General features: G+C 44.1%; 2 protein-coding genes across 2 annotated transcripts; one reads left to right on the forward strand and one right to left on the reverse strand.

Moving 5' to 3' along the window:
• LOC143886107 (uncharacterized) lies at positions 1-7,109 on the forward strand. The gene is made up of 2 exons (XM_077390075.1): positions 1-2,081; positions 2,163-7,109. The coding sequence occupies exons 1-2, from the start codon at positions 1,764-1,766 to the stop codon at positions 2,373-2,375; spliced, it is 531 nt and encodes a 176-aa protein (XP_077246190.1). The 5' UTR covers positions 1-1,763; the 3' UTR covers positions 2,376-7,109.
• Positions 7,110-21,550: 14,441 nt separating this feature from the next.
• Positions 21,551-24,823, reverse strand: LOC143886359 (agamous-like MADS-box protein TM6). The gene is made up of 7 exons (XM_077390298.1): positions 24,552-24,823; positions 24,385-24,451; positions 24,059-24,120; positions 23,873-23,972; positions 22,212-22,253; positions 22,080-22,124; positions 21,551-21,974 (listed from the first exon to the last, which is right to left on the reverse strand). Exons 1-7 carry the CDS (start codon positions 24,737-24,739, stop codon positions 21,801-21,803), a joined length of 678 nt encoding a protein of 225 aa, XP_077246413.1. The 5' UTR covers positions 24,740-24,823; the 3' UTR covers positions 21,551-21,800.
• Between the last annotated feature and the right edge of the window lie 1,627 nt (positions 24,824-26,450).

A 26,450-nucleotide genomic window follows, 5' to 3' on the forward strand; every position in this document is an offset into this window, starting at 1 on the left:
GCCGGACTGACTTTTGTCGTTTAGCGAACGCGTCATATCCAGTCCGGCTTGGGCCGGACTGACTTTTGTCGCGTAGCGATTACGCCATATCCAGTCCTGCTTGGGCCGGACTGACTTTTGTCGTTTAGCGAACGCGTCATATCCAGTCCGGCTACTGACTTTTGTCGCGTAGCGATTGCGCCATATCCAGTCCGGCTTGGGCCAGACTGACTCTTTTACACAAGCACTTCACGGATGCCCTTAGCCCCTTGGAGATACGTGCGTATTCACTCACGCATTTACCTCGAAGTGTGTGCTCGTCATTAAATGAAAGGACATGTGGCACCATTCAGGCGCCTTCAAAGTGCGTGCCCTTCATTAAATGTAGACTGCCTTAGTCGAAGCTTATAAAAAGGAGGTTTTCACCCTTCATTTCTTACTTTTCACTTTTCACTCCCGCCTTCTCTTTTCTTGCTTTTTGCTCTGCCAGTTCGGCTTGCGTGGTTCGTGGTTGTGATCGTCTGCGGAGTAGGAGCTCTCAGTTTTGACCGGTAATCCTCTTGAGTCTTGAGCCTTTCATTTTTCTACGTTCATGTCCAGTAGTAGTTCTAGTTCTGAGTCCGGCTCGGAGTCATCTTCCAGTAGTTCCGGGTCTAGTTCGTCAGCGAGGGCTGAAAATAATCCGACCAGGACTTTCGAGCCAATAATGGCAAGCCCTGATGTCAGAGTAGAGGTCATAGATAGTGATGACGAGGTGAATTTGGACGAGGTGATTCTTGATCTGAACACAATTCCGCTTCCAATGGATAGTTATCTCCGAGCGGAGGGGAGTGTTGGTAGTGACGTCGCCGAGGCGTCCACAACATTTTTCCCTGGCCGGGCCGTTGAAGTGGTAGCTAGGGCCCGGATGGACGCCAATCCTAAATATAACATGCGGGCTCTTCACGAGGAGAATATCCTTGATGAGTCCATAATGAGGGACATTAGGGTTAGGTACTGTGTTCCCTCAAGGTTCGGGCTGAGGGCGGCGATGAAGGGAGATAGGGCCTGCAACGAAAGTTCTGACGTCTGTATATACGACGAGTCGTTAAGGGCCAGACTCAGGTTCCCTCTTCACCCATTTTTCACCGCGGTCCTTCGATATTATGGGCTGGCTCCGGCCCAAGTTGCGCCGAACTCATGGAGGATGCTGATTGGGTTCATGTACCTCGTCCATGGCCGGCTTGAAAGAAACGTGTCTGTGCCATTATTTCGCGCTTGTGCACACTTGAAGAGGCATAAGGAGGGGGCTGGATTTACATTAGCCAGCGCCCAGAGTTGAAAATAATCACTGGCATTCCCTCTTCCATACACTTGTGGAAGAATAGGTTCTTCTACGTTGAAGACAGGGAATCCACCGAGCCCTGGCCGGTTCCTCTAATATGGGATGTCCTGGACATAGTTGCGCTGAGTCGCAAGCCGTTCCTTGAGGACGAAGATATGAGGACATTCGCCCTAATGCGTGAGGAGGTGAAACGAGGGGGCCTCATTCATTGTGGAGAATTCTATGGGGAAGCAGTTCTGGTGGGGCTGGGCCTTAGTACTGCGACCCCGGAACGTATGTGGCTAGCCTTGCCTTGAAACATTCTTCTTTCTTCTTTTCTCTTTTTTTGCTTGTCTGACTGTTCTGTTTATGTTCATTTTCAGAGATGCAGCAGTAATCAAAGATTGAGAGAATACGGCAAGGAGCATTTGGAAGGGCCCAGCAGGCGGCCCAATAGGGCCAGAAGAGGAAAGCCGCCGAGATGACGAGTCCGGCTCCGACTCAGGACACGGCGCCTCCCAGAGGCAAGACTACCGTGAAACTGGTGGGCACCTACAGCCGAGGAGGCGGCTCTTCTAAGTCGGGTGGAACATCTGCTAGAGCCCGTCCTCCCCCGGCGAAGACGGGAGACAATGTTTTTCGGCCCAACTGGGCCGTTCAGAGAGATGACACCGGCCTGGGCGAGAGCAGGGTCGTTGCGGAGCTCATCGGCAAGGTTATCCTTAGGAAGGATAAGCAGCAGGTTCTCCACGAACCTCCAGCTACGGCCGATGAGGCCATATTTTCGTCACTCTACCAGGTAAGGTGGCCCACGAGTATGCTCATTTTTGTCCTTTGTCTTTTGCCTCGCTTTCTTACGTTAACACTTGCTTGCCTGTAGATTGGAGTGTACTATAATGATCTTCGGGAGAAGAGCAAGAAGTTCTCCGAGGCACTAACGAAGTCAGAGGAAGAGAGTGGGAAGCTGATGAAGGAGGCTGAAGAGCTTCAAGCGAACATTGGACGGACGGTGGAAGAGAACAAGCGGCTTAAAGATGAGTTGGCCGCTCAGAAGCAGAAGGCTACCGAGGCCCTTAGCGCACAGAGGGAGTGAGCCCAGGAGAGACAGATAGCGGCCGTCGCGGAGGCTATACAGAAAAAGGAGGACGAACTTTTCAGTCTGTCCAGTGAGGCCTACAAGGTGGGATTCTTCGACTGCCTCAAGCAGGTGAAGCAATCCAACCCAGCCGTGACCCTGACGGGATTGGTTCTTCCCGATCCCCCGGCACCTGACGACGATGAGCAGGTGTGAACCCTGATCCGAGGACGGCGGTGAGGGAACGAGTCCCTAACACCCTCAGGATCTCCACAACGTGAAGGAGAGCTCTACCAAGGAACTCTCGAAACAGATGCCACCCTCAGAGCATAGCATGAGTGGCGATATAAAAAGAAAGAGATACATCCTGATCTGGAGCCAGGGCTCGAAACCAAGATATATCTAAAAATAACTCAGAGTCGCCATCCATGGACACGCCATGGAACCAAAACAAATGCTCTGTTTGCAATGGATAACCAGAGATACAAAAGGTCCGTGCCTGATGACGAATGGAGAAGGTCCGAAGAGCGCCCCAAATTCACCCGAGTGCGAACACTTGGTCTCTTATGCCATTTATTATTAGCCTTGAAGAGTTTCAAGCGAAAATCATATGAAATGGGAACACGCATCTTCGAGAAAACGTCTATCTAATCATGCATGTCTCGGAGATGAAAATAAGCACACATAAAAGAACAGAAATAAATGTCACCTAATGATAACTAGGTTATGAGTGACATGCTAATAGGTGTCTAAGTTCTTATGAGCAAACACATGCATGCTACAGCTAAAAGTATAAAGTCTGCACAGGATAAAAAATCTAGAACTAGCAGTTAATCATGAAATGATTTAAGATACAATAAACGAAGTAAAGAATCAACAGAAATGCAGGCAGATAAAAGAAGAAACATGTGAACGAAGTAAAGAATAAGCAGCAATGCAGGCAGATAAAAGAATAAGCATGTAAGAAAGCCAAGAAATGAACACACACTATCATGATCCTATGTAAAAATCGATATACAAACATAAATCCCAAGCGCTAACAACAGACCCTAAGACTCTAATGCTTAAGCCCGAGTCCTCGGATGGTCTGATATTCATCCAAAGAAGCCTACGTATCCCCGCCTCCACGAGAATCAAGGCAACGTAGTTCTTCGCACCTGTTCTAAGCTATGATGCCTAAGACACCTAGACCTCTATCTTAGACTCGATCTAAAAGACCGGACTAATTATTAAAACTTCTTGAATGATTATTTAAATTCCAGTGAATTATAGATTTTAGGACACCCTATATGCCCTAACTAAATGCAGATTAGCCCTAAGCTAATGCAGGTGGTTCCTACAACCTATGTGTAACTAGGCTGTGCGTCCCAAGGAAAATAATGGAATCACTAACGCATCTTAGACCTAGTCATCAGTCGGCGATGTGAATCGCCAACTGACCGAACGGAGGCGCTCCTAGCTAGGACAAACTCCTAACTCTAACACAAACACACAACAAGCACACAACAAAAGACAAACTCCTAACTCTAAAACTCTCTATCTAGGACAAACTCCTAACTCTAGAGGAAGATCTTTGGAAAACAAGGTTTTGAAAAAAAGGGGTAAAGCATTTATTTACAAAGTTTGGCTGGACTTGGGATGAAGATCCCAAGCTGCACTACGTACCTCGTGAAAGAGGATCAAGCCAACGTAGTTCGAAAATCGAACTCTCCTAATACGCTAAAAACTCAACACTTTACATTTTTTTTAAAGGTTTTTGATATTTTCAAATGCTTTTGATGTGTTTTTTTATATTTTTGACGATTAAAAATGTGTTAACACCCTTTCGGCTAAAGGGGATCCGATAGAAGAGCCTCCTTACCCACCATATCGCAGTAGAGTAATTTAGAGGGAAACGGGATCCCTAAAGCCAAAGGGGGAAGAAACCAAAACAGGGGGGACTAAAATCCCAAAGAAAAGAACAATCTCGAAGAGACGAAAACAAAACTAACGAGCCCTAATCAATATCCAAAGGAGACGATATCTAACCTGCGAGGAAAAATCCTAAATAAACGAGAGATGAAAAAGCTTCTAACCCAAAGGGTAAACTTCTAAAAAAGGGGACAGATAAAAACTCGACAAAAAGATCTACTAAACGATCAGCCACTTAGGGACAGTCCTAACTGGCTAAACACTCTAAGATGAGAGAATCCCTTGACTTACGAAGACTCTAAAGCAGGAAGGGAAGAGGTTGGCTCAAGAAATGTTCCATCGTCGCCTCCTAAACCCGAGAGAAGTGTTCCCAAAATCGATGGCGATCACGAAACTCGAAAAAGGAACCCGAGGAACGTGCGAAGAATAGTCCCGGAAAGAAAGGAGACCCCTCAAACCCTGTGAAGACCCTACGACGGGAAAAATGATAAGAAGGGCAAGGGGTTGGCTCAAGAAATATTCCGTCATCGCCAAGGCCAGACAGAAAACCCTTGAAATTGATGGACAATATAGGAACCCTGAGATCTAGGGAAAAATCTTAAAATTGAGAGAAGCCTCGAAAGGGAAGGAAAGAGAAAGCTAAAGTAACCTCATCATAGCCCGCTCCATCTTCTAGAATAACAAAACCAGTCATGCCAGAGACATCATCTACTTAACACATGCCATTTTCAAATCAAAATATAGAAACCAAGGGTTAACTCAACCAAAGAAAAGTTCAGGAAATATATGAAAATGCCAAACTCCAGAATCTACAAATGCTCCAGAAATAAGTGAAAACAAATCCATCCAGTAATACCCACAACATAGGGTAAAGAAACAAAAATCAAGTGATACACACAAACAAACCCTCGACATGGGGTCTCCTGTGAAATCAAATGGTACTCGTACCCAAGACATGGAGCAGAGTAACCATCTGATTCCCTACATCAAATAAGCATCCATAACTCCAGCATCCATTTTCAACAGAAATTAAACCCTAGGTTAGATTCAAGAACCAAGTTAAAACCAAATCCCTCGGTCAAACACCATCCATGTACAGATTCACAGACCAACACTATTCTAAATGATATATGCCATCCAATATTCACAGATATAACAGGAATGAGAAATTACCTGGAATCTTGATGAAAATACATGAAAATTATATGATTTCTGAAAGTTGCTTTGATTTGCTACTTCCTCTTCTTCTCCAATGCTCTCTGAAAATTGGCAAGCCAGAATCAATGGATTTTGCCGTGAGTTGCCAGATCCAATGGTGGTGCCGGAAAAAATGGAGCCGTGGATTTCAGATCTGAGATGGGATTGATAAAAATAAAGGTGAAGGGGATAATGATGGCTGTGGATTAAAAGGAACAGATCAATGGTGATGGTGGCTTAGGGAAAATGGGGTTTCCGTGGAGGTAAAAATGGAGAAGAAGGAAGGTAGAAATGGGCCGGATCTTGTGGAGAATGGCCGGAGGATGGTCGAACTGAATTTTCGAAGTGGGTTTGGGATGGAGATGGCGGCTGCGATGGTGGCAAGAGGGTGGAAGTAGATCAGATCTGAGTGGAGATGGCCGTGGTGATCGGCAATGGAAGAGGGTTTCACAGATCTACACGAAAATGATGGTGACCATGGAGGATAGAAGAGATTGAAGTAGGGATGACCATGGTGATAGAAAATGGGTTTGCAGAGATGGGGAATAGAGATTAGGGTTTCGGAAGTTGTGGATAGAGGTGGAAGAAATGGTGATGGGATTCGTGGTGGCTTGGTGGAGCTGAACAGAGGAGGAGAGGGATTGATGGCCGGAGTTGGTGGTGCGATTCGGCTGTGGGTTACAGAGGATGAGGATGGTGGCGGTTGGTGGTCGGATTGTGGGTTTTGAGGAGTGGAGGTGGGAGATTGTAGAGGGAGATGGAGATGAGGGTTTTAATAGCTGAGTAAATATAGGGTTCGGATTGGGGTAAAAGAAGATGGAAGATGATGGTGGCTTTGATTGGTGGTGGTGGAGGGAAATGGTGGCGGTATTGGAGGTTTTCGATAGAGGTGGTGGTGCCGATGATGGCGGTGGAGGAGTAATCGGCCGGAGATGGGATTCGTGGTGATGGAGTTGCAGCCCCCGACCTCCTCCTCTCTGTTTTCTCCCCTCTTTTAGAAAATGAAACCTCCCTCTCTCTGCCTCTTTTTCAGAAAATGGGGCTTCTTCTCTTGATTTTTTTTTGCCCAAAAAAATCCGAAGCCCCTTTTTCTTGCAACCCTAATTCGATGGGCTATGTAAAGAAAATGATAAATTTGACCCCCCTACTTCTCCCCTGGACAGCCCCTTCTAGTGTAACCTCTGGCAACTTTTTGCACAATAAGGGGGGGGCAAGTAGAAAATAGGGGCAAAGATTCCCCTTTCTCTACATGATCCTAACCCTCTAATTTGATCTAATGGCCCTCACTCATTGCTTGTAGAGGAAGCAATAGAAATTTCCAAGAATGCCCTCTTGTATACGGGAAATGACATATTTCACCTCCGCCCTTCTGAACTTGCACCGCGACACTATCGAGGCTTGCTCACTAGGCGAATCAGCTCAGATCTTGACGAAATTTCACAAGGACCCCGGTGGGACCCTAAGCTAGCCTAGGGCACAATTTGGGACCTTAGAACACTAGTTTATTAGAGCAATTATTTTAAAACATAACGTAAAAGGGTTCGATCAAAATGGGGTGTCTACAGCAGGGTGCTACAGAGGAGGTCCCAGAGGCACACCCACCACAGGTTGGTAGCCACGGGGTGCCTTAAGTTCTCCTTTCTCTGTTCTCTTTTCTTTTTGTGATGGTCCGTGGAGACCCAAATTTTTGTAACAGCCTTTTGAGGCCTCATTTTTTGTAATGGTCCTTCGAGGCCCTACTTCTTTATGAAATGGAAATCACATTTTGTTGTTTACCTATTCTCCACTTGTCTGCCTCTGGCTATTATTGTTTGACTCTCCGCTGTGGGTCCATAACACTCCGGGCAGACGTTTCGAGCTTCAGTTGAACCTGGTTTTAGTAAACTGGATCTTCAGGCAGCGAGTACCCAAGTTTTAGCGAACTGGGTTTTCTAGAGGCGAGTACCCTAGTTTTAGTGAACTGGGTTTCCAAATAATAAGTACCCAAGTTTTAGTGAACTAGGTTTCCAAATAGTAAGTACCAAGTTTTAGCGAACTGGGTTTCCGAGCGGCTTTGGTTTCTGCTATCCAGGCTGGTTCCGGACCAGGAGTGAGCTCCCCGCCTTTGCGGAAACGAGCCGTGGCGAACCAAGCAGCGAGTACCCTAGTTTTAGTGAACTGGGTTTCCAAATAATAAGTACCCAAGTTTTAGCGAACTGGGTTTCCGAGCGGCTTTGGTTTCTGCTGTCCGGGCTGGTTCCGGACCAGGAGTGAGCTCCCGGCCTTTGCGGAGACGAGCCGTGGCGAACCAAGCAGCGAGTACCCTAGTTTTAGTGAACTGGGTTTCCAAATAATAAGTACCCAAGTTTTAGCGAACTGGATTTCCGAATGATAAGTACCAAAGTTTTAGCGAACTGGGTTTCCGAGCGGCTTTGGTTTCTGTTGTCCGGGCTGGTTCCGGACCAGGAGTGAGCTCCCGGCCTTTGCGGAGACGAGCCGTGGCGAACCAAGCAGCGAGTACCCTAGTTTTAGTGAACTGGGTTTCCAAATAATAAGTACCCAAGTTTTAGCGAACTAGGTTTTCGAATAATAAGTACCAAAGTTTTAGCGAACTGGGTTTCCGAGCGGCTTTGATTTCTGTTGTCCGGGCTGGTTGTGGACCAGGAGTGAGCTCCCGGCCAATGCGGAGACAAGCCGTGGCGAACCAAGCAGCGAGTACCCTAGTTTTAGTGAACTGGGTTTCCAAATAATAAGTACCCAAGTTTTAGTGAACTGGGTTTCCAAATAGCGCGGAGATCTACAAAAGAGTTTCCATATCATTCATGTTTAACATGTAAACATTTACAAAGTCACCTTTCACGCCCGACATTTTTGCTACTGATAGTATTTCTTGAGATTCTTTGAGTTCCATGCATGGGGTAATAGATGCTCCTCCAGTGTCTCCAGCTTATAACTTCCTGGGCGAATCACTTCTTTCACTCGGTACGGCCCCTCCCAGGTCGGAGAAAGCTTTCCGACCTTCTTCGGTTGGGAGACATAAGCTTTCCTTAGGAATAAATCTCCTGCTCGGAATTCTTGGGGACGTATCTTCGAATTATGGTAGTTGGACACTTTCTGCTTGTAGGCGGCGACCCTGATTCGAGACTCTTCCCGGGCTTCCTCCAGCAAGTCGAGGTTCGCACGGAGCCCATCATCATTGAGTTGCTCACTGAAGTTGGTGACTCTGGGAGACGGGGCGCCCACATCGACGAGTATTACCGCCTCCTTCCCAAAGGACAAGTTGAATGGTGACTCTCCCGTTGATGTGCACGGGGTGGTTCGATACGCCCACAGGACATGATAAAGCTCATTTGCCCATCGGCCAGCCTTATCATCCAGCCTCTTTTTAATTCCCTGAAGCAGGATTCTGTTTGTCACTTCGTCTGAGGGTGTGCCACTGAAGTAAATCTCTGCTCGATCTTCAAGTCAGAGCAAAATTTCCGGAAGTTACGGCAGTCGAATTGTCTACCGTTGTCTGTTATCAAAACGCGGGGAATCCCAAATCTGCAAACCACTGATTTCCAGAAGAAGTTCTGCACGTTTTGCTCTGTGATCTGGGCTAGAGGTTCAGCCTCCACCCACTTGGTAAAATAGTCAATTGCAACTACTACAAACGCGCATTTTCCGGAGGCCGGTGGAAAGGGGCCCAGGATGTCCATCCCCCATACTACGAAGGGGAGTGGGCTGATGATCGGGGCCATCGACACGGCAGGCTGGTGGATGGTGGGAGAGAATTTCTGGCATCTCTCGCACCTTCTAACCAGACTCAGTGCGTCTTGTCTTAAGGTAGGCCAGTATAGGCCTCTGAGCAGCACTTTGATTGCCAGGGCCTTGCCCCCCAGATGTTCTCTGCAGATCCCTTCGTGCGTCTCTTGCAGGGCGTAAGCGGCGTCGCCTGGCCAGAGGCACTTTAGGTATGGGAGGGTGTACGATCTTTTGTACAAACTCTCACCATTGAGGGAAAACCGGGCGGCTCTCTGTATCACTTTGAGGGCTTCCTTCTTGGCTTCAGGAAGTTTACCACTGCGCAGGTATTCGATGATTTCGTCCATCCAGCACGACTCGTGCCTCACCTGCATTACTTCAGCGGCCTCACTTTCGATACTAGATTTCTGTAAGAACTCCATACATATACTCCCGAGAGTGGTGTATCCGGAGGCGGCCAGCTTAGACAGCACATCTGCTTTTGCATTCTCTGTTCTGGGGATTCTGATGACCTCAAAACTTTTGAACTTGCTGGCTAGCTGGCGGGCCTTGGAGAGGTATTTGATCATACGCTCGTCACGGGCCTCATAGACTCCTTGAATCTAGTTTGCAACCAGCTGGGAGTCGCAGTACGCTTTGAGCCTTCGGGCGCTGGTCTGATTGCGAGATTCATTCCGGCAAGGAGGGCTTCGCACTCCGTCTCATTGTTGGACGCGCGGAATCCGAACCTCAGGGCATAATCTGCAGTGAAGTTATCAGGTCCGGTGAGAATCAGACCAGCTCCACAGCCACCCTTGTTCGAAGATCCGTCGACGTACACTTCCCAGATCAGTTTAGTGGTTGATGGATCCTGTTCTGCTGGTGCGGGGATGATTTATGCTTCAGTCCCCTCTTCTATTTGTTCCTCAGTTGTGATTGACTTTTCCACAACTGGGTTTGAACAACTTCAGATTCGGTGATCTGCTGGGGGATGGTACACTCGGCCACGAAGTCTGCCAGTACTTGAGCCTTGATCGCTGGTCTTGGTATGTACTGGATATCAAACTTGCTCAGCTCCACGGCCCATTTCACGAGCCGTCCTAAGATGTCTGGTCTGTGGAGAACTTGCCTGAGCGGCTAATCGGTCAGGACCTTTATTGTGTGGGCTTGGAAATACGGCCTCAACTTCCTGGCTGCCATAACCAGCGCCTAAGCCAATTTCTCGACCCGCTGGTATCTGATTTCGGCATCATGGAGAACTTTGCTGACATAATAGACAGGCTTTTGCTGGTGGTGCTCTTCACGGACTAGGACAGCTGCTAGAGCCGTGGGCTCACGGACAGATATAGGAGAAGCTCCTCACTTGGTTCCGGCTTTGTCAATAGTGGAGGGGAGGACAAGTACTGCTTCAATTCTTCGAACGCGGTTTGGCACTCCTCCGTCCAGGGCGCAGTCTTGAGCCCTTTGACTGCGCTGAAGAAGGGTAGGCACCTCTCTGCGGATTTTGAGATTAAGCGCCCCAGTACAACCACCATTCTTGTGAGCCATTGCACTTCTCTGATAGTTTTCGGTGGAGTGAGCTCTACCACGGCCTTAATCTTCTCTGGATTGGCCTCTATCCCTCGTTGGCTTACCATAAACCCCAAGAATTTTCCCAAGCTGACGCCGAAAGTGCATTTGGTGGGGTTGAACTTCATGCCGTGCTTTTTTAGGACCTGGAATGTTTCTCCCAAGTCAGACACATGATCTTGTAAGCTCCGGCTTTTGACCAGCATGTCGTCGACGTAGACTTCCATGTTACGGCCGATCTGGTTCCGGAAGAGCCTGTTCACGAGCCTCTGATACGTGGCCCAGGCATTTTTTAGACCGAAGGGCATGACGCGGTAACAGTAGGTCCCTTGATCTGTCACGAAGGAGGTCTTTGGTATATCTGATTCATACATCCTGATCTGGTTGTATCCGGAGAAAGCGTCCATGAAGCTTAGTAATTCGTGACCTGCGGTGGCGTCAATGAGCTGATCAATTTTCGGGAGCGGATAACTGTCCTTGGGACAGGCCTTATTTAAATCAGTGAAATCAACGCAGGTCCTCCATTTCCCATTTGTCTTCTTCACCAGGACTACGTTTGCCAACCAGTCCGGGTATTGAATCTCCCGAATGAAGTCAGCCTTTAAAAGCCTCTCCACTTCTTCTTTTATCGCTTGCCGCCTCTCGAGAGCGAAATGCCTCCTTTTCTGTTTCACCGGCCTGCAGGTTGAGTCAACACCGAGTCTGTGCGTGCTGATCTCCGGGTCAATGCCGGGCATGTTAACAGAAGCCCACGCAAAGACGTCTGCATTGTCTTGAAGAAACTCGGTGAGGCAGTGCTGGATACTGCTGCTTAGAGAGGAGCCGATCTGAACGACTTTATCATTATCGTCGGGGCACAGCGGGATGGAGATGAGGTCTTCGCCGGGTTGCGCCCCCCGGGATTCGTCCCTCAGATCGAGTAGCTCAATCGGCAGCGATTCCACTGCATTTTTGCCTTTGAGTGCCATTGCATAGCACTCCCTGGACTGGGGTTGGTCTCCCCGAACTTCACCCACGCCGTTTGGCGTTACGAATTACATCTTTTGGTGATACGCTAAAGCGACCGCACGAATCAGGTTCTGGCCAGGCCGTCCTAAGGTAGCGTTATAGACCGAAGTGGCCCTCACTACCAGGAAGTTGACCATGGTGAAAGCTTGACAGGGCAGTTCTCCGACGAGGACTGGGAGTTCAATCTGTCCCTCCACCTTCACAACCTCTCCTGAGAAACCAAACAGATCCGAGTTCGCCGGTTTCAAACGGTCGTCGCCTATCATCATTTTCTAGAAAGCATGATAGTACAAGATGTCCGCCGAACTCCCGCTGTTGACAAGGATTTTCTTTACTTCCCAGTTAGTGACGAGCATGGTTAAGACCAGTGCGTCGTCGTGCGGCAATATCAGGTTGTCGAGATCCGCATCTGAAAAGGAGATCTCATTCTCTGTCTTCATCTTCTAGCTGCACGTATGCACGGCGTTGACTTGGCGTGCATATGCTTTTCGAGCAGCAGATGATGTGCCTCCAGCGGCTGGTCCACCCATAATTGTGCCGATGACTCCCCTTAACTGGGATCGCTGGGCCTCTGGTTGTGAACTGGATGGCACGGGAGATCGGTTCCGGACAGGGGGCGGCTGCGACCGTCGAGGGCTACGGCCCTGAGGACTCTTCTCTCTGCGCTCCCTTCTGGGGCCGTCATTTCGGACATACTTTTTCAAGTAGCCCCGGCCAATCAGCAGCTCAATTTCTTCCTTGAGTTGCCAGCATTCGTCTGTGTCGTGGCCATGGTCCCTATGGAACCGACAGTACTTCGACTGGTCCCTCTTATTTCCCTTGGAGATCATCCTGGTTGGCCACCTTACGAATTCTTCTCCGCTGATTACGGCCAGTATGTGTCTGCGGGAGGTGTTGAGGGGAGTAAAGTTTTCCTCCCTCCTCTGGGGAGACTTCTCTCTTCTGGGGGCCTTATCGTCCCTACGCTGCTTGGTAGGGTTCTTGTCTTCAGAGGTTCTCCTCCGATTTAAGTCGAGGGCTGCCAGTGTCTCTTCCACTGTTATGTATTCCTCAGCACCGGCCATCAGATCTGCCAGTGAGTGCGGATTTTGGCGAGCCACTGAGCGGCGAAAATCATTAGATCTAGCACCAGCGAGGAGTGCGTTCATGGCAGCTGAGGGATCTAGGTTTGGCACTTGGAGTGCCTCCTTGTTGAAGCGGTTGACGAATACTTTCAGAGGCTCATTGTCCTCCTGGCGCAAGGCCATCAAGGATGCTATTGTTCTCCTTGGCCTGCGGCTACTCGTGAAATGGCGGACCAGATCGTCCCCAAAATCTTCAAAGTTGCTGATGGAGTTCGGTTTGATTCTGGAGTACCAATCCCGGCCCGCACCAATCAGTGTGGTCGGGAACGCTCTGCAGAGGAAGCCGTCAGATGCGCCGTAGAGGAGCATCATCGTTTTGAATGTCTCCAAATGATCCACAGGGTCAGTGGTGTCGTCGTATTGCGGGACGGTTGGCATTTTAAACCCTGTGGGCGCCGGAGCGTTCATGACGATGTTGGTGAATGGTGCTTTACTTGAGAACGCCTGCACAGCAGGCCGGCTCTGATATTTTGCCAGCTCTTCTATGCGGTGGTCCATTTCTTCCATCCTTCGTAGCATCGGATCAGCTCTACGGTCTGGCGGGTCCGGTGACCTATTTCTATCCACCGACGGGCTCGCTGCAGAGCCGGACTGACTTTCCGGACTCTTTCGACGAGGCCGGGATTTTTCTTGCAGCAAATGATCTTCATGAGCTCGGTGCCTTCGTGCAGAGCGGGAGCGTGACCTCCGGCGGCGGTGGGGCTCTGTATGAGTATGCTTGGCTCTGGGGTGATGGACTTGCCTCGAGTGGTGAGTCTGGTCTTCATCGTGGCGCGCTGACTCTCCCCTGTGGATGTTCAACCTTTCCTGCACAGGTCGTGGAGCTTCTGGAGAAGGTTGGGGAGGCGCTTGGAGTAGCTGTTGGTACTGACCGACGAGAGCCGTCATCTGTTGGAAAAGAGCTTGAACTTGATCCGGAGTGGGAGTGGGATTGAGGTGCTCAGAACGGGCTGGGCCCTACTCTGTTGTGGCAGAGGCAGCCACCACTTGTGAGGCGATTCGCTCACTCTGAGTCCTGCGAGGTAGCACTGCGCGGGTAGTCCGTCTAGTTGATACTCGAGCAGTCCTCCGTCCTGCCATTTTCGTAAGGAGATTTGAACAACTTTTAGTTTGCGGTCCCACAGATGGCGCCAATCTGTTAGGCCAAAAATCGGTAACAGGTACGGCAGTGACATAAGAGCTGAGCTGGATGACCAGAAGAACCGAAGTGAAGGAGTTGAGTTCAGCGAGATTGAAATGAAGGAACTGTGTTCTGCACAGAAGCAAACGAGGTCAAAAGACCAACCCGGGTGTTACTCCGGACAGGCCCTTCGACACTCAAGTCAGTATATGAGCAGGAGTGCAGAGCTAATTGTTAAGAGTTTTGGAGGAGAGGAAGTTTTTCATTACCCTTTGGTTTGAGCTTTGAACCCCCTTTTACAGAGGGAAAGTTGGTGACGTGGGATTACCCATCCCAGAACAGGTGGCGGCCTGCTATAGGTTTGAGTTCACCTACTCCAGGACAAGTGGCGACCAGCCATAGGTTTGAGTTCACCTACTCCAGGACAGGTGGCGACCTACTATAGGTTTGAGTTCACCTACTTCAGGACAGGTGGCGACCAGCCATAAGTTTGAGTTCACCTACTCCAGGACAGGTGGCGACCAGCCATAGGTTTGAGTTCACCTACTCCAGGACAGGTGGTGACCTGCTATAGGTTTGAGTTCACCTACTCCAGGACAGGTGGCGGCCTGTTATAGGTCGTTATTTTGATAACCCATCACAAAGCATTCTCAATCTAATGAGAGTAATCTCTGATCCAATCAGAAAAGATCAACTAGCCTCAATCTTAAGATGAGTTATATCTTAAGTGCAATGCACAATATCAAAGTAAAACTGGATAATTTTTTTCAGATACAAGGACATGACTCAATCTCTTGGATCACTTGCTAAGCTAAATTGGCAACTTAGTTAGCAAGCAATATAATGACAATATCACACCTATACAACATGGCCCACTCATATATGATCGACCCACTCAAAGTCTTAAAATATTTTTTTGGACCAGTAGTAATCCACCAACAGAAATGCACAATGTTTTTTCATCATAGTTTTTGAGTGATAGATAACTATATTAATGGCCTTTTTGTTTTAGATTATGACAACCGATTGTGGAATCCCCAACCGATTATTAGACTCGGATTTAGTGCAATTTTCGGTCCAATAATCGGCTGGGGACTCCACAATCAGTTGTCATAATTGAAAACAAACAGGGCCTAAAAGAGAGGAGATTACAGGTTCAAGTCAACTGGCAAAGATTGCCCAACATACAAGGAATACCGCAAGGCCCCTGATTTGGCCAATCGTAGACAAGATCGTTGGCACTCCTAGTAACATGGACGAAAGAAATAAATCCATCATCATACACTGTAGAAATTTCATCAAAAAACTTGCTAATCTCCAAGGACCTACATTCTTACCTTGAACCCAACAAATTGTTAGAGTAATTAGGTCAAGCAAGAGGTTGCTTGAAGCATTACACCCAAGGTATCTAATTTGGAATACCAAGTTTGTTGCCTCCAGCCCCTGTATATATTAGATACACTAGGGTTTTAATAGGTTAGTGGGCTCTAGCCCAAATAGGCCCACTACACCGGTCCATTATGTTATTGGGCTTATATTAGAACATACATGGGTTATATTATATACCCAACAATCTCCTCCTATGTTCTACATATAGCACAATCCAATAGATAGATAGTGTAATGTTCAAAACAAAATATTGAATCATCTACATCACCATATGGTCTATATCATAAAAGATCTGTAATTCAACTGAAAACAGGAATCCTTTTATGAAAAACCAAGAGTTTTAGATATTTAACAAGCTAGACTCAACTAAAAGGTAGTTTCACATATAAGTGAACCCCACTGATCTTAGATGAATTCATTCATGGGGTATGATTCTCATCAAGATCCAAAATAAAGTTCCACAAAAAAATGAACTTCTATGCACACTGAAATGAAAGCATAGTCTTTATGACTTTAGAAGATTTATTCATCAAGTAAGTAATCTTCATCAAAGTCCAAATCAAGACAAGCTCCTCCTTTTTTGCCAATCCTTGTGAATTACCAAATATAGATTTCAAGAAAATGAATCCAATCATTTGTGTAAAACACTAACGTATCTAGTTCTACCTGAAGAAGAACTTAGTACAATTCCATAATTCACGAAAGTATCTAGTTCTACCTGAAGAACTTAGTACAATTCCAAAATGGCTGAAAAAGTATTAATATCACTCTCACCATAAGCATCATTGTCAAGTTTCAATAAAGAACAAGACCTAAACAGCTTCTTTTGCAAAGAATCATTCATCATTGTCAAGTTTCAATAAAGAACAAGACCTAATAGTTTCTTTTGCAAAGAACAATTTTATGTTTCCATTTGGAATGTTACAGTCATCTAATCCATATTTGAGTTAAGCTGAATCATCAAGTTTGGAATGAAACAACCTTTCCCACGAAGGACATGTCATCAAATGTGGAATGACATACAACAACTGTAAACATCATCGAAACATATCAAGTGCCTATCTTGGCCAAAAGGGAGATTCAAAAATTCAAAATACCATGAATGTAGGTTAAGTCATGTCTATACAGACTTTAACCCCATCTCCCCCACAGTTTTGAATATTCGATCTTTGTTCAGTCCCTTTGCGAGAGCATCGGTCATATTATCCTTCGATCTCACATCAATCAAAGTAATAATCCCGTGTTAAATGAGATAATTCAGCATGGCATGTTTCAGCCTAAGATGTCTCCTCTTACCATTAAAGAGTGAGTTCTTCACAATCGTAATTGTAGCTTCATTATCACAGAACACACTTAAGGAATTAATCCTTAACCGAGTTAGTGGAATGTCCATAATCAGATTCTTTATCCACTCTGCTTCATCTCCTGCAGAAGCTAGAGTAAAGTTCTGATTCCATAGATGATAGGGCAATGTAAGTCTGTCTCTTCGACTTCCACGCAACAGCAGCTCCACCCAGGGTAAACACATAACCACTGGTAGACTTACTGTCTTTTAATTCTGTGCCCCATGATACATCAGAATATCCTTCCAATACAGGAGGATGGCCACCATAACAAAGAGCATAATTATGAGTACCCTTAATGCTCTGTATGGTTGCCGGGTTTTTTTTTGTTCCTGGGAGTTATGTGGGAGAAAAAAATACCATGGGAGATAGGTGGGAAAAAAAAGTCCTAAAAGTATCCTGGTAAAATAAAAATCCCATGTTTGGTTATGTGGGAGAAAAAAATACCCTGGGAGATATGGTGGGAAAAAAAACAAACCTTTGTTTGGTTGCTTGAAGTGTTGGGTAGAAAAAAATTCTTCTCAAGCTTATTTTTGGTTCCTGAGTTTATTTTTGTTCCTAGGGTTATCTTGGGATGGGATGAAAAGGCAATCATTACAAAAGTGGGATTAAAAATTTCACCCCACAAGTAATCATTACAAGAGTGGGATTTAAAAAAACCTAGTGCTAAAAGGCAACTAAACATGGGATGGGACCAAAATTTAACTTACTCTCCCACAAAACTCCCAGGAACAAAAAAAACCCGGCAACCAAACAGAGCATAAGGTATCTCATCAGCCTCATAAGGGTATCACAGTGCTCATGGCAAGGATTACTAGTGAAACGACTCAGCATGCCAACTGTAAAGGCTATGTCTGGCCGAGTGCAACTTATAGCATACATGAGACTACCAATCAGTTGAGAATAAGCTAACTGATTCACAATGTCTCCTTCATTAGAGATCAGCTTCTTGGTATAATCAAATGGTGTCTCAATCAGTTTGCACTCACTGCATCCCCATAAAGAAAGTAGTTTTTCAAGATAATGGGCTTGGCTAAGGGAAATCCCTTGCCTGTCAAAACTTACTTTCATACCAATAATGGTGTTAACAACACCCATGTCTTTTCATGTCGAATTCTTTACCCAAGGTTAGATTCACATTACTCATCACAGAGAGAGATTTGAAACAAGAATCAACATCTGCATACAAGCAAATAATCATGACCTTATTTGACACAAAACGATAGTAAAGGCATTTATCCGAGTAAGTTATCAGAAACCCAAAGCTCTTTACTACTTTGTCAAAAAAATTTATGCCACAATTTAGGTGCGTGTTTAAGACCATAACAAACTTTGTATAATCACATACAAATATCTACTTACAGCCCATAGTCTTAGCCCCTTTTGGCAATCGACTAGCAGCCAAGTTAGATTTTCTAACAGAGAGATCATTTCATCATGAATGGCTTCTACCCATAACATAGAGTCCCTAGATCTCATCACTTCCTGATAGGATGATGGATCATTCTCCAATTGGTAGGTCACAAAGTCCTCACCAATTTCTTGGGTACTCTATCACATGGAGGAGCATATAGAGATTTAGGATGTCATTTGCAGTCAAAGCTGCCTCTCCCCAAATGCAACTAGGCATGCCAGCTATCATTAACATGGAGTTTAACACTTAAGTTAACGTCCTGTTCTTACACTCAGCTATGCCATTAGATTAAGACGAGTAAGGAACAGTAGTTTCAAGTATTATGCCCTAAGAGGCACAGAATTCCTTGAACTCTGTCAAACTGTATTCTCCTCCGCTATCACGCTTAAATCTATTAATTTTCAAGTTCAGTTACAATTCAACTCGATTCTTGAAAACTTTAAACTTTTCAAAAGCTGCATCTTTCGATTTTATGAGATAAATATGACAATATCTAGAAAAATCATCTATAAAAGTGATTAAATACTTCTGACCACCTCTAGTAGTGAAACTTTTAAAGTCACAGGGGTCAGAATGTATTAACTCAAGAAGTTGTGTGCTTCTAGAAACCGAAAGAAAATGTTTTCTAGTGATCTTGGTTTGTGCACACACTTCACAATTGTCAAATCTAATCGATGTATCGAAAGGTATATTATAAGTTTTTAGCAAATTGAACCATTTTCTTATAGTTCACATGTCACAATCTATTGTGTAACAACTTAGGATCAATCAAAGTTGAACTAACCTGACTAATTGTATCATTTGCTAAACTCAATCTATACATACTATCGATCAAGAATGCACAGCCAAAATAAAAAGAGTGAACAGTTAGAGTTACTCTACCACCAAAAAAAAAAACACATGCTAGCATTGTCTAAAAGACTAAAGAGAAATTAAATTCTTTTGAATAAAAGGAACTACTTTAACATTTTTTAAAGTTAATATTTTTCCTGAAGAAAGGACCAAGTTCGCAGTACCAGTGTGAGTCACATCTGCCTCTGCTCCACTAGCCACTGTAACGGTCTCTTTTGCGACATTTTTCTTGAAGAAAGGACCAAGGTCGCAGTACCAGTGTGAGTTACCTCTGCCTCGGCTCCACTAGCCACTGTAACGGTCTCTTTCGCGACAACATCAACTAACAGTTTATTGGAGTTGCAAACATGACACGCGGCTCTTGTATCTAACCACCAATCTGAAGAAGTACTAGCCTTACCGTTGCCCAACATAACAACAAAACTCTTAGGCTCAGCCTTACCCACCATAATATGAGCTTCCTTCTGTGGTGTGTTAGATTTAGGCTTCTTACGTAGCCGACAGTCTGTTGCAAAGTGACCCCATTTCCCACAGTTGTGGCACTTGCCCTTCTTTCGCGGAAAGATAGTCTTTTTGGCCTCCAACTTGGGATTGTCACTTTTAGGTGACTCGGATTTCTTATGAAATTTTTTGGGATTTGTTACCGCGATATTAGCAAATGGTTGTTGTCTAACCATTTTCAAGTTATGCCTGGCTCGATTCTCATCTTCAATTCAAATGAATCGTTTGAGATCATCCAGTCCCACTTGCACTTTTTTTCCTATACATTTCAGTTTTAAAGAATGCCATTGAGATTCATCAACTTCTTCAATCGAGTCAGCAAAGGTACTCAAAACGGTGTAAAAACAAATCATATATTTTAGACCAAATTGAGTCTTTCGCTTTCATGAATTAAACTCAGATCCTCCAAAGGAGTAAAGTTTGACCATCTCAATTGGGATAGAATTCTTTTCCATTGTACTATTTAGAAGAAAAAGAAATTAGAAAGAGTGCACCTGATTGGTGAATCGCTAGACCCGAATCACGAACAGAATCGCGTCCCAACTCCAAGAACCGAAACAAACTGCGAATAACGATCGCGAAACGATTACCAAAGTAATCAGTCCCAATCCGAGAGCCAGCCACAATAACCGGCCAAAAAAAATTCTCGTCCACCAAGATGACCCAACAAGGATGCGGCAATGGAAGTTCTCAAAGGAATTCGTAGATGGAAGTTGTGTCCAACAGTAGAAGTCGTTAATGGAACTTGCTTCCAATACAAAAGTCGATATGGGTATTGTACCTGTACCCATAAAGGTAGAAGTCGGCAATGGAACTTCTGCCCAAATTGGAGTCGGCAATATTAAGGTGAATTCGGTATTGGATGTTATACAAATTGCACACCAATTGAAAGAGGGTAACCCCAAAAACGCCAAATAGCACCGATCAAGAGAGAGTTGAGATGCACGCCCAAAAAACAAATTCAAGGGAGAGTATATCAGGCCCAACCACTGCCATTTGTCCCTTCCATGTCAAAACAAACCCTATGGATTTCGCGCATGAATTCCAAGTTTTATGTTTTAAGCCACCAAGAGTAGGCAAAATCTTGGGCAATACAAGATTCGGATTGGCTTGAGAACAAAACAGAGTTTTGATCTCAATCTTGTCTTCTTTGGAACACGTTTATCGAACGATACAGAAAAAGCTACACCACCTTTTCCGTCCAAACTTGTCTTTCTCTATGTAAGTAGGGTCAAATCTGCAAACGTGTTTTCTTCAAAAAGATCGGGTTTGATCAAACAGATCTAGAGGAGAAGATCTGTGTGGGTTATTATTCAGCCACCAAACGATTTGGGTAGTGGCAATACTCCAAATGGGAGTTGATGACCGGCTATGGTTCCAACTTGAGCCGCTTGAACCTCAAAATGATTCAACCCTCTTTCTAAACGATTCCTTGGGAGAGAGAACCCACATCCAAAAAACAATTTTGATGCAGACAGACCCACGCCTAAATTTTTTTCAAAAGAGGCAGACGTCTGTTTTGGATTGGGTTGCAATTGGTTGCAATCAAAACGTCCGTCGTTTAATCCAAGATGGGTTTAGGCATAAACGAAGGTGAAAGAGGAGAGATAACCACGATCAAAACGATTTGGAGGATAAGAGCAAGAGTGAAAAACGGCTAGGATTTTTCATAATGCTTCAAGATTGTTAGAGTAATTAGGTCAAGCAAGAGGTTGCTTGAAGCATTACACCCAAGGTATCTAATTTGGAATACCAAGTTTGTTGCCTCCAGCCCCTATATATATTAGATACACTAGGGTTTTAATAGGTCAGTGGGCTCTAGCCCAGATAGGCCCACTACACTGGTCCATTATCTTATTGGGCTTATATTAGAACATACATGGGTTATATTATATACCCAACACAAATAACATTAGATGGATGTTTATAATCATAACCCATCAAATGGTTATGATCATATCATTAAGCTAGCAGCAACATCGTTAAATACCAAGCTAATCTAATTTGATTTCTAATCACTATTGATTCTAAAGTGACAAGAAGTTAGTAAAATTCAATTCAAGTGAATAGAAAAGCCTAAATAAACTTCATATCTATATCTATATCAAATCATAGCACTTAAATATTAATGTGTTTAGCATGATGATTATCCTGTAAAAGAGAGTGTGGAATTGGTCTAAGCCAACAAATATAGGTAAACTACTTTAAGAGATCCGAAATATTCTTGCCAAAGCAAATAAGTTGAGAAAGTTCAGTTGTGCAACTTAAGATACTAGCTAATGGAGAATATGCAGTCTCTAGGACCTCAAGATCTTATGCAAGGCGCAGGTCATGGATGCCGTAACTTGGATCATGAAGATTTGGCTGGTATGGTTGCGCACGGAATGCAAATATGTGGGAACCCCTATTCGCCATTCCAATCGCCGGTTCATAATCTGGTCCTCCATTGTCGCCTGTCATGTAGTCACCATTCTCATCTCTTCCTTCCTAAAAAGTCAAAAGAAATTACATTCCTAAGGTGAGAAGGAAGATCTGTTGGCCCTTTCTAAGATGCAATATCCAACCCATAAGATAAAAAAAACATGTTCTTACCAATGCAGCTAATAAATTTCCGTGTGCTTCGTGTAGGCTTCTTAACTGCATCCAACATGTTAAAGGGAGAAGCAAGATAATTATATATGGAAATTTAGAAATAGAAAAGGGATTAGCATGCTAATTACTTACCTTTTTCTTGTAAGTTTCTGTCTGAGTGTTGATCACGTGATACTGTTAGCAATAAAAAACAAAGTGTATGAATGTGCTATGTTACTAATGGGCTTTAGCAGCAACTGGAAGAAAAGTAAACAAAGGGATATATCATATATGTCTATCCAAATAAGGAGGAGCAAATATCAATTTTGGAAATTCAAAACCCTTAAACAAATTATCTTTTTCGAGAAAAGATAGCCATATTCAAGTTATAAATAAGAAATTACAAATTCACATCAGTGGGGAGATTAGCTCCAGATAGGGCTGCAACTTGGGTCGGGTTTTACCCCCCGCATTGACCCGACCCGAAAATAGCTTGGGTTGGGTTCATGTTTCTCGGGTTTTGGGTCGAGCCGGTTCTACGTTCCAAAAGCCCGCATGAATCTCGGGTTGAGCCGGGTTTGAAGGGGCCTGACCCGACCCGACCCGACCCGAGTTACTTAAGTTATAGTATGTATTTTTTTTTTCTAAAACTTTGGTACTTTAAAAGTGAAAACTTAAAAGTAAAACTCACGCAAGTACACAATCACAAGACTCTTTCCATCTTCTGTTCGTTTCCCCCTTATAGCTCTAGGGTTTCCAGTTTTAACTAAACAGTTAATGCACTAAATAGTTTGTTGTTTATCTCATATGAGTATAATCATTTTCATTTGGTATAATGCATCAATTTATTCTCTTTGGACTAGTTATTAGTTAATGCACTGAGGAGTTTGCCATGCTTGAGTTTTTCTACTTCTATGAGTTGAGTTGCCTTGCCAAACAAGAGTTTTCCTTCAAAAATTGCGTCAATGTAAAAAAAACCCGACCCGAGATTTATCATGGATAGGGCTGGGTTTGGAAATCGTAGGTTTTCCCGAAAAAAAACCGACCCGACCCGACCCGACTCGACCCGAGATATTTGTCGGCTAGGGTTGGGTTCTTCAAAACCCGTCTCGCCCTACCCGAGTTGCAGCCCTAGCTCCAGAGTAAAAAGAGTCCCTCAAAGCGCATGATTTAGCAAGGCGATCCGCTAAATCATTTGCAGTCCAAGGAACATGAACAAAAGATAGGAATCTAACGTTAATCATAGAACTAATCTCATCCAAAACCTTAGATAGTCTCCAGGGACCAATACTTGTGTCTTGAACAAATTAACAACATAAAAAAAATAGGAACTAGATTTTCATTCACCACCCATCTTAGATCTCGGAGAAAACCATCTCATGAAATTTTTTTCAATGGAATATTAGCTTACTCAATGGTGAGGGAGGGTGGGAGAGGGATAGACAGGAGAGGGACTGAGTGAGGAGAGTACAAGGAAACAAAAAGCTCCACCCAAAATATGATTTATATTTTCCTTGTTTTTTTTGCACCTCTCACCACTCACCACTCACCAGACTCATTCGTTTCCCCTATAATGAAAAAAATTCATGGTTGTCAAGCATGGCCAAAAGGATTTCTCAACCCATTTAAAAAAAGCCCCCTATGAAGCCCCATATTTTGATTTTTCATTTTAGGGTCAGACATGGAAACAATACAGATAAAAAGAAAGAGCCGTTTACCAATCAAGAGTATAAAATCCAAAGATCGGTAATCCAACAGATCAAGTAGATAGAAAAATGAAACGAAAAAACATACGGATTTCTATTCTGACTCACCTTTCTTTCCCGGACAACTTTCAGGGAACTTTCCAAATTTTGCTCAAGACCGCGCATTTCTTCGGTTTCTAAATCGTTCAAGTCCTCCCCCATTCTCTGCCTTAAAAAACCCATATCCTAAAACTTATAAATCAACACAACTCATACCATTTTTTATACTACTTTTAGAAAAGAAAAGATCCAAACCTAATTTCTTTCCGAAGTTTATTGTTGTCCACTTTCAGCTTGTTCAAATGACCTTGCATTTTCTACGAATCAATCAACATAATACCAAATCATATACTGAAACAAGAATTCAAATCCCAATCTCCAACGCCCCGGATTGCAAGAAAGTGTTTCTGATGGTTGTTTCCATCATTTATAGGGGAATTTTTATTTTATTTTTCATGATTTATATGGGAATGAAGTATTTTTCTTTTCCAATTTTTTCCACAAAATTCTTGCAATCCAAATAGGGCGTTAAAGGAGACAGAGAACAGAGTAATCATATAGGGTGTAAATATAGTAGTTACCTCATATTGAGTGTTCCACAAGTTGATCCCAGAAACTTGTTGGTAACGATCGAATATCTTCTTTTGTCTGATAGAAACAAACAAACAACAACAATAATCTCACAAAAAAACCCCAACAACAAAAAACCAAAAATAAAAAAAATGGGTATTGAGAATAGATTGAATACGTTGTAGAAGGGCTGCAATATTCGCAGAATTTGCCAGTGCTGGAAATCATGATGAGAGAGACCTCGGCATCGCATAAAACAGTGAGTTCTCGGGCTTTCTTGAAAATCCCACCTCTTCTCTTTGAATATGTGACTTGCCTGTTGGTCGGGTTCTCTATCCTTTTGATCTCTATTTTCCCTCGACCCATGTTTTTTTGGATCTCCTCTTCTTTGGATCTCCACAACAAAGAAGGGAAAGTAGAGAATGAAATGTTGGTGGTGAAGAGAAGAGAGAGGGTAGAAGGAATTCCATTTTAGGGAAATCCAGACTAAAAGCTAATGTTACCGAAAATGGTGGGAGTTTCCAAATTTGTGAAAGCTTTGCAGGTACTTCTAAGTTCTAACGTGTAATGTCTTGCCAGTTTAAGAAACGGTGGCTATCAACCTCACAAACCCATCAAATTTCCAGTTTTTTTTTTTGTATTTTCATTTTTATCTGTTAGACTCTTGCCGAAATTTGTAGTTTCGGGTCTCGACCCTGTTATCGTATCTCCATTGAAGGTAAATGGGTTTGTAGTGTAGTCGTGTAGAAGAAAAAAATTCAGTTTGTGGGTCTCATCTTTTGGTTAATCACCGTCTATTTGATAGCTCTATGTTGTATCCATTAAAACAAGGGCTATGATACTTTCACTCCCCCTTGCATTATCTGCACGCTTTCCTTATAACCTGATTTGACGTGAAAAGTCGGCAACTTTAACGCTTTCTGACGTCATCTAATATTTCATCTCCCTAAAACAATCCTGTCATCTAATATTTCGGTTATTTAAAGCAGGGGATTTGCTAGGGTCCGTTGCAGAAGGCATCTCCCGACGGCTAGTCTATTGCATGTCAGACCAGCCACCTTGTGAAAGGAGACAAACTTTTGTCTCCATTCACAAGGTTGCGAGTTTGTCTCCATTCACAAGGTGGCTGGTCTGACATGCGAATTGTCTCCATTCACGAGGTGGCCAGTCTGACATGTGACAGACTAGCTGCAAAATGCCAATTGCGATAGACGCTAGCCATTCCCTTAAAGTAGATGGCATGAAAACATTTTCCAGACCGAGGTTGTGTAACTCATCTTGGATTGATTTTTTCACCAAGAAAACCCCTTCGAAAAAGCAGTCATGGTGTGACTTTTTTCCAATGGTCCAAATAGTTCCTTATTCTATTGGGGCCAAAGTGCGTGTGCTGCGTCCCAAAGTTCTCCCACTTCGGAAGCTCTAACCTTCCAATTTATGATTTATGCTCCCTCCAATTACTTACCACACTAAAAGTATATAGTTCACATTTAGAACAAAAATCCAGGAGAGCCTAATGAGTTTGCTTTGCATTTGGGTGCCATGCCAGCAAAATTTCTTTTTTTGGTTACCAATGTAGCATCAAAATCCCTAGAGACTAACAACTATAGTCAATTATTACATGCCTAGTTATGTGACATCCATGTCAGCCCCTTATACCTCCCACCTAAATTTCTCAAAAAAGGTGGAATTTCGGTTGGGTGAATGATGCTCTCTCTCTCTCTCTCTCTCTCTCTCTCTCTCTCTCTATATATATATATATATATATATATATATATATATATATATATATATTGGTAATGACACCCCCAACACGCTACTCTATGAGGTTGGCAACCAAAGAGTACTTGTCACTATTCTACAAGGTAAATTAAATGTAAATCAAATGTTTGTCTCGTCCCTATTGACTACTTATACCACTAATCTAAAAGGCAAACTACCTGCAGCCAAACAGAGCCCACGATGAAGGTTACAACTATTTGGGGCATTCTGGTTGGATCTTCAACTTTATTACTCAATCGTATCACGTATCACATCCTGTGATTAAGAATGATCAACATTCAACAAGCAAACTTTAAAA

The sequence above is a fragment of the Tasmannia lanceolata genome, unplaced genomic scaffold, assembly GCF_043159265.1.
Source record: "Tasmannia lanceolata isolate RefF3 unplaced genomic scaffold, GAP_Taslan_0.1 ptg000011l, whole genome shotgun sequence".
Taxonomy (NCBI): Eukaryota; Viridiplantae; Streptophyta; class Magnoliopsida; order Canellales; family Winteraceae; genus Tasmannia; species Tasmannia lanceolata.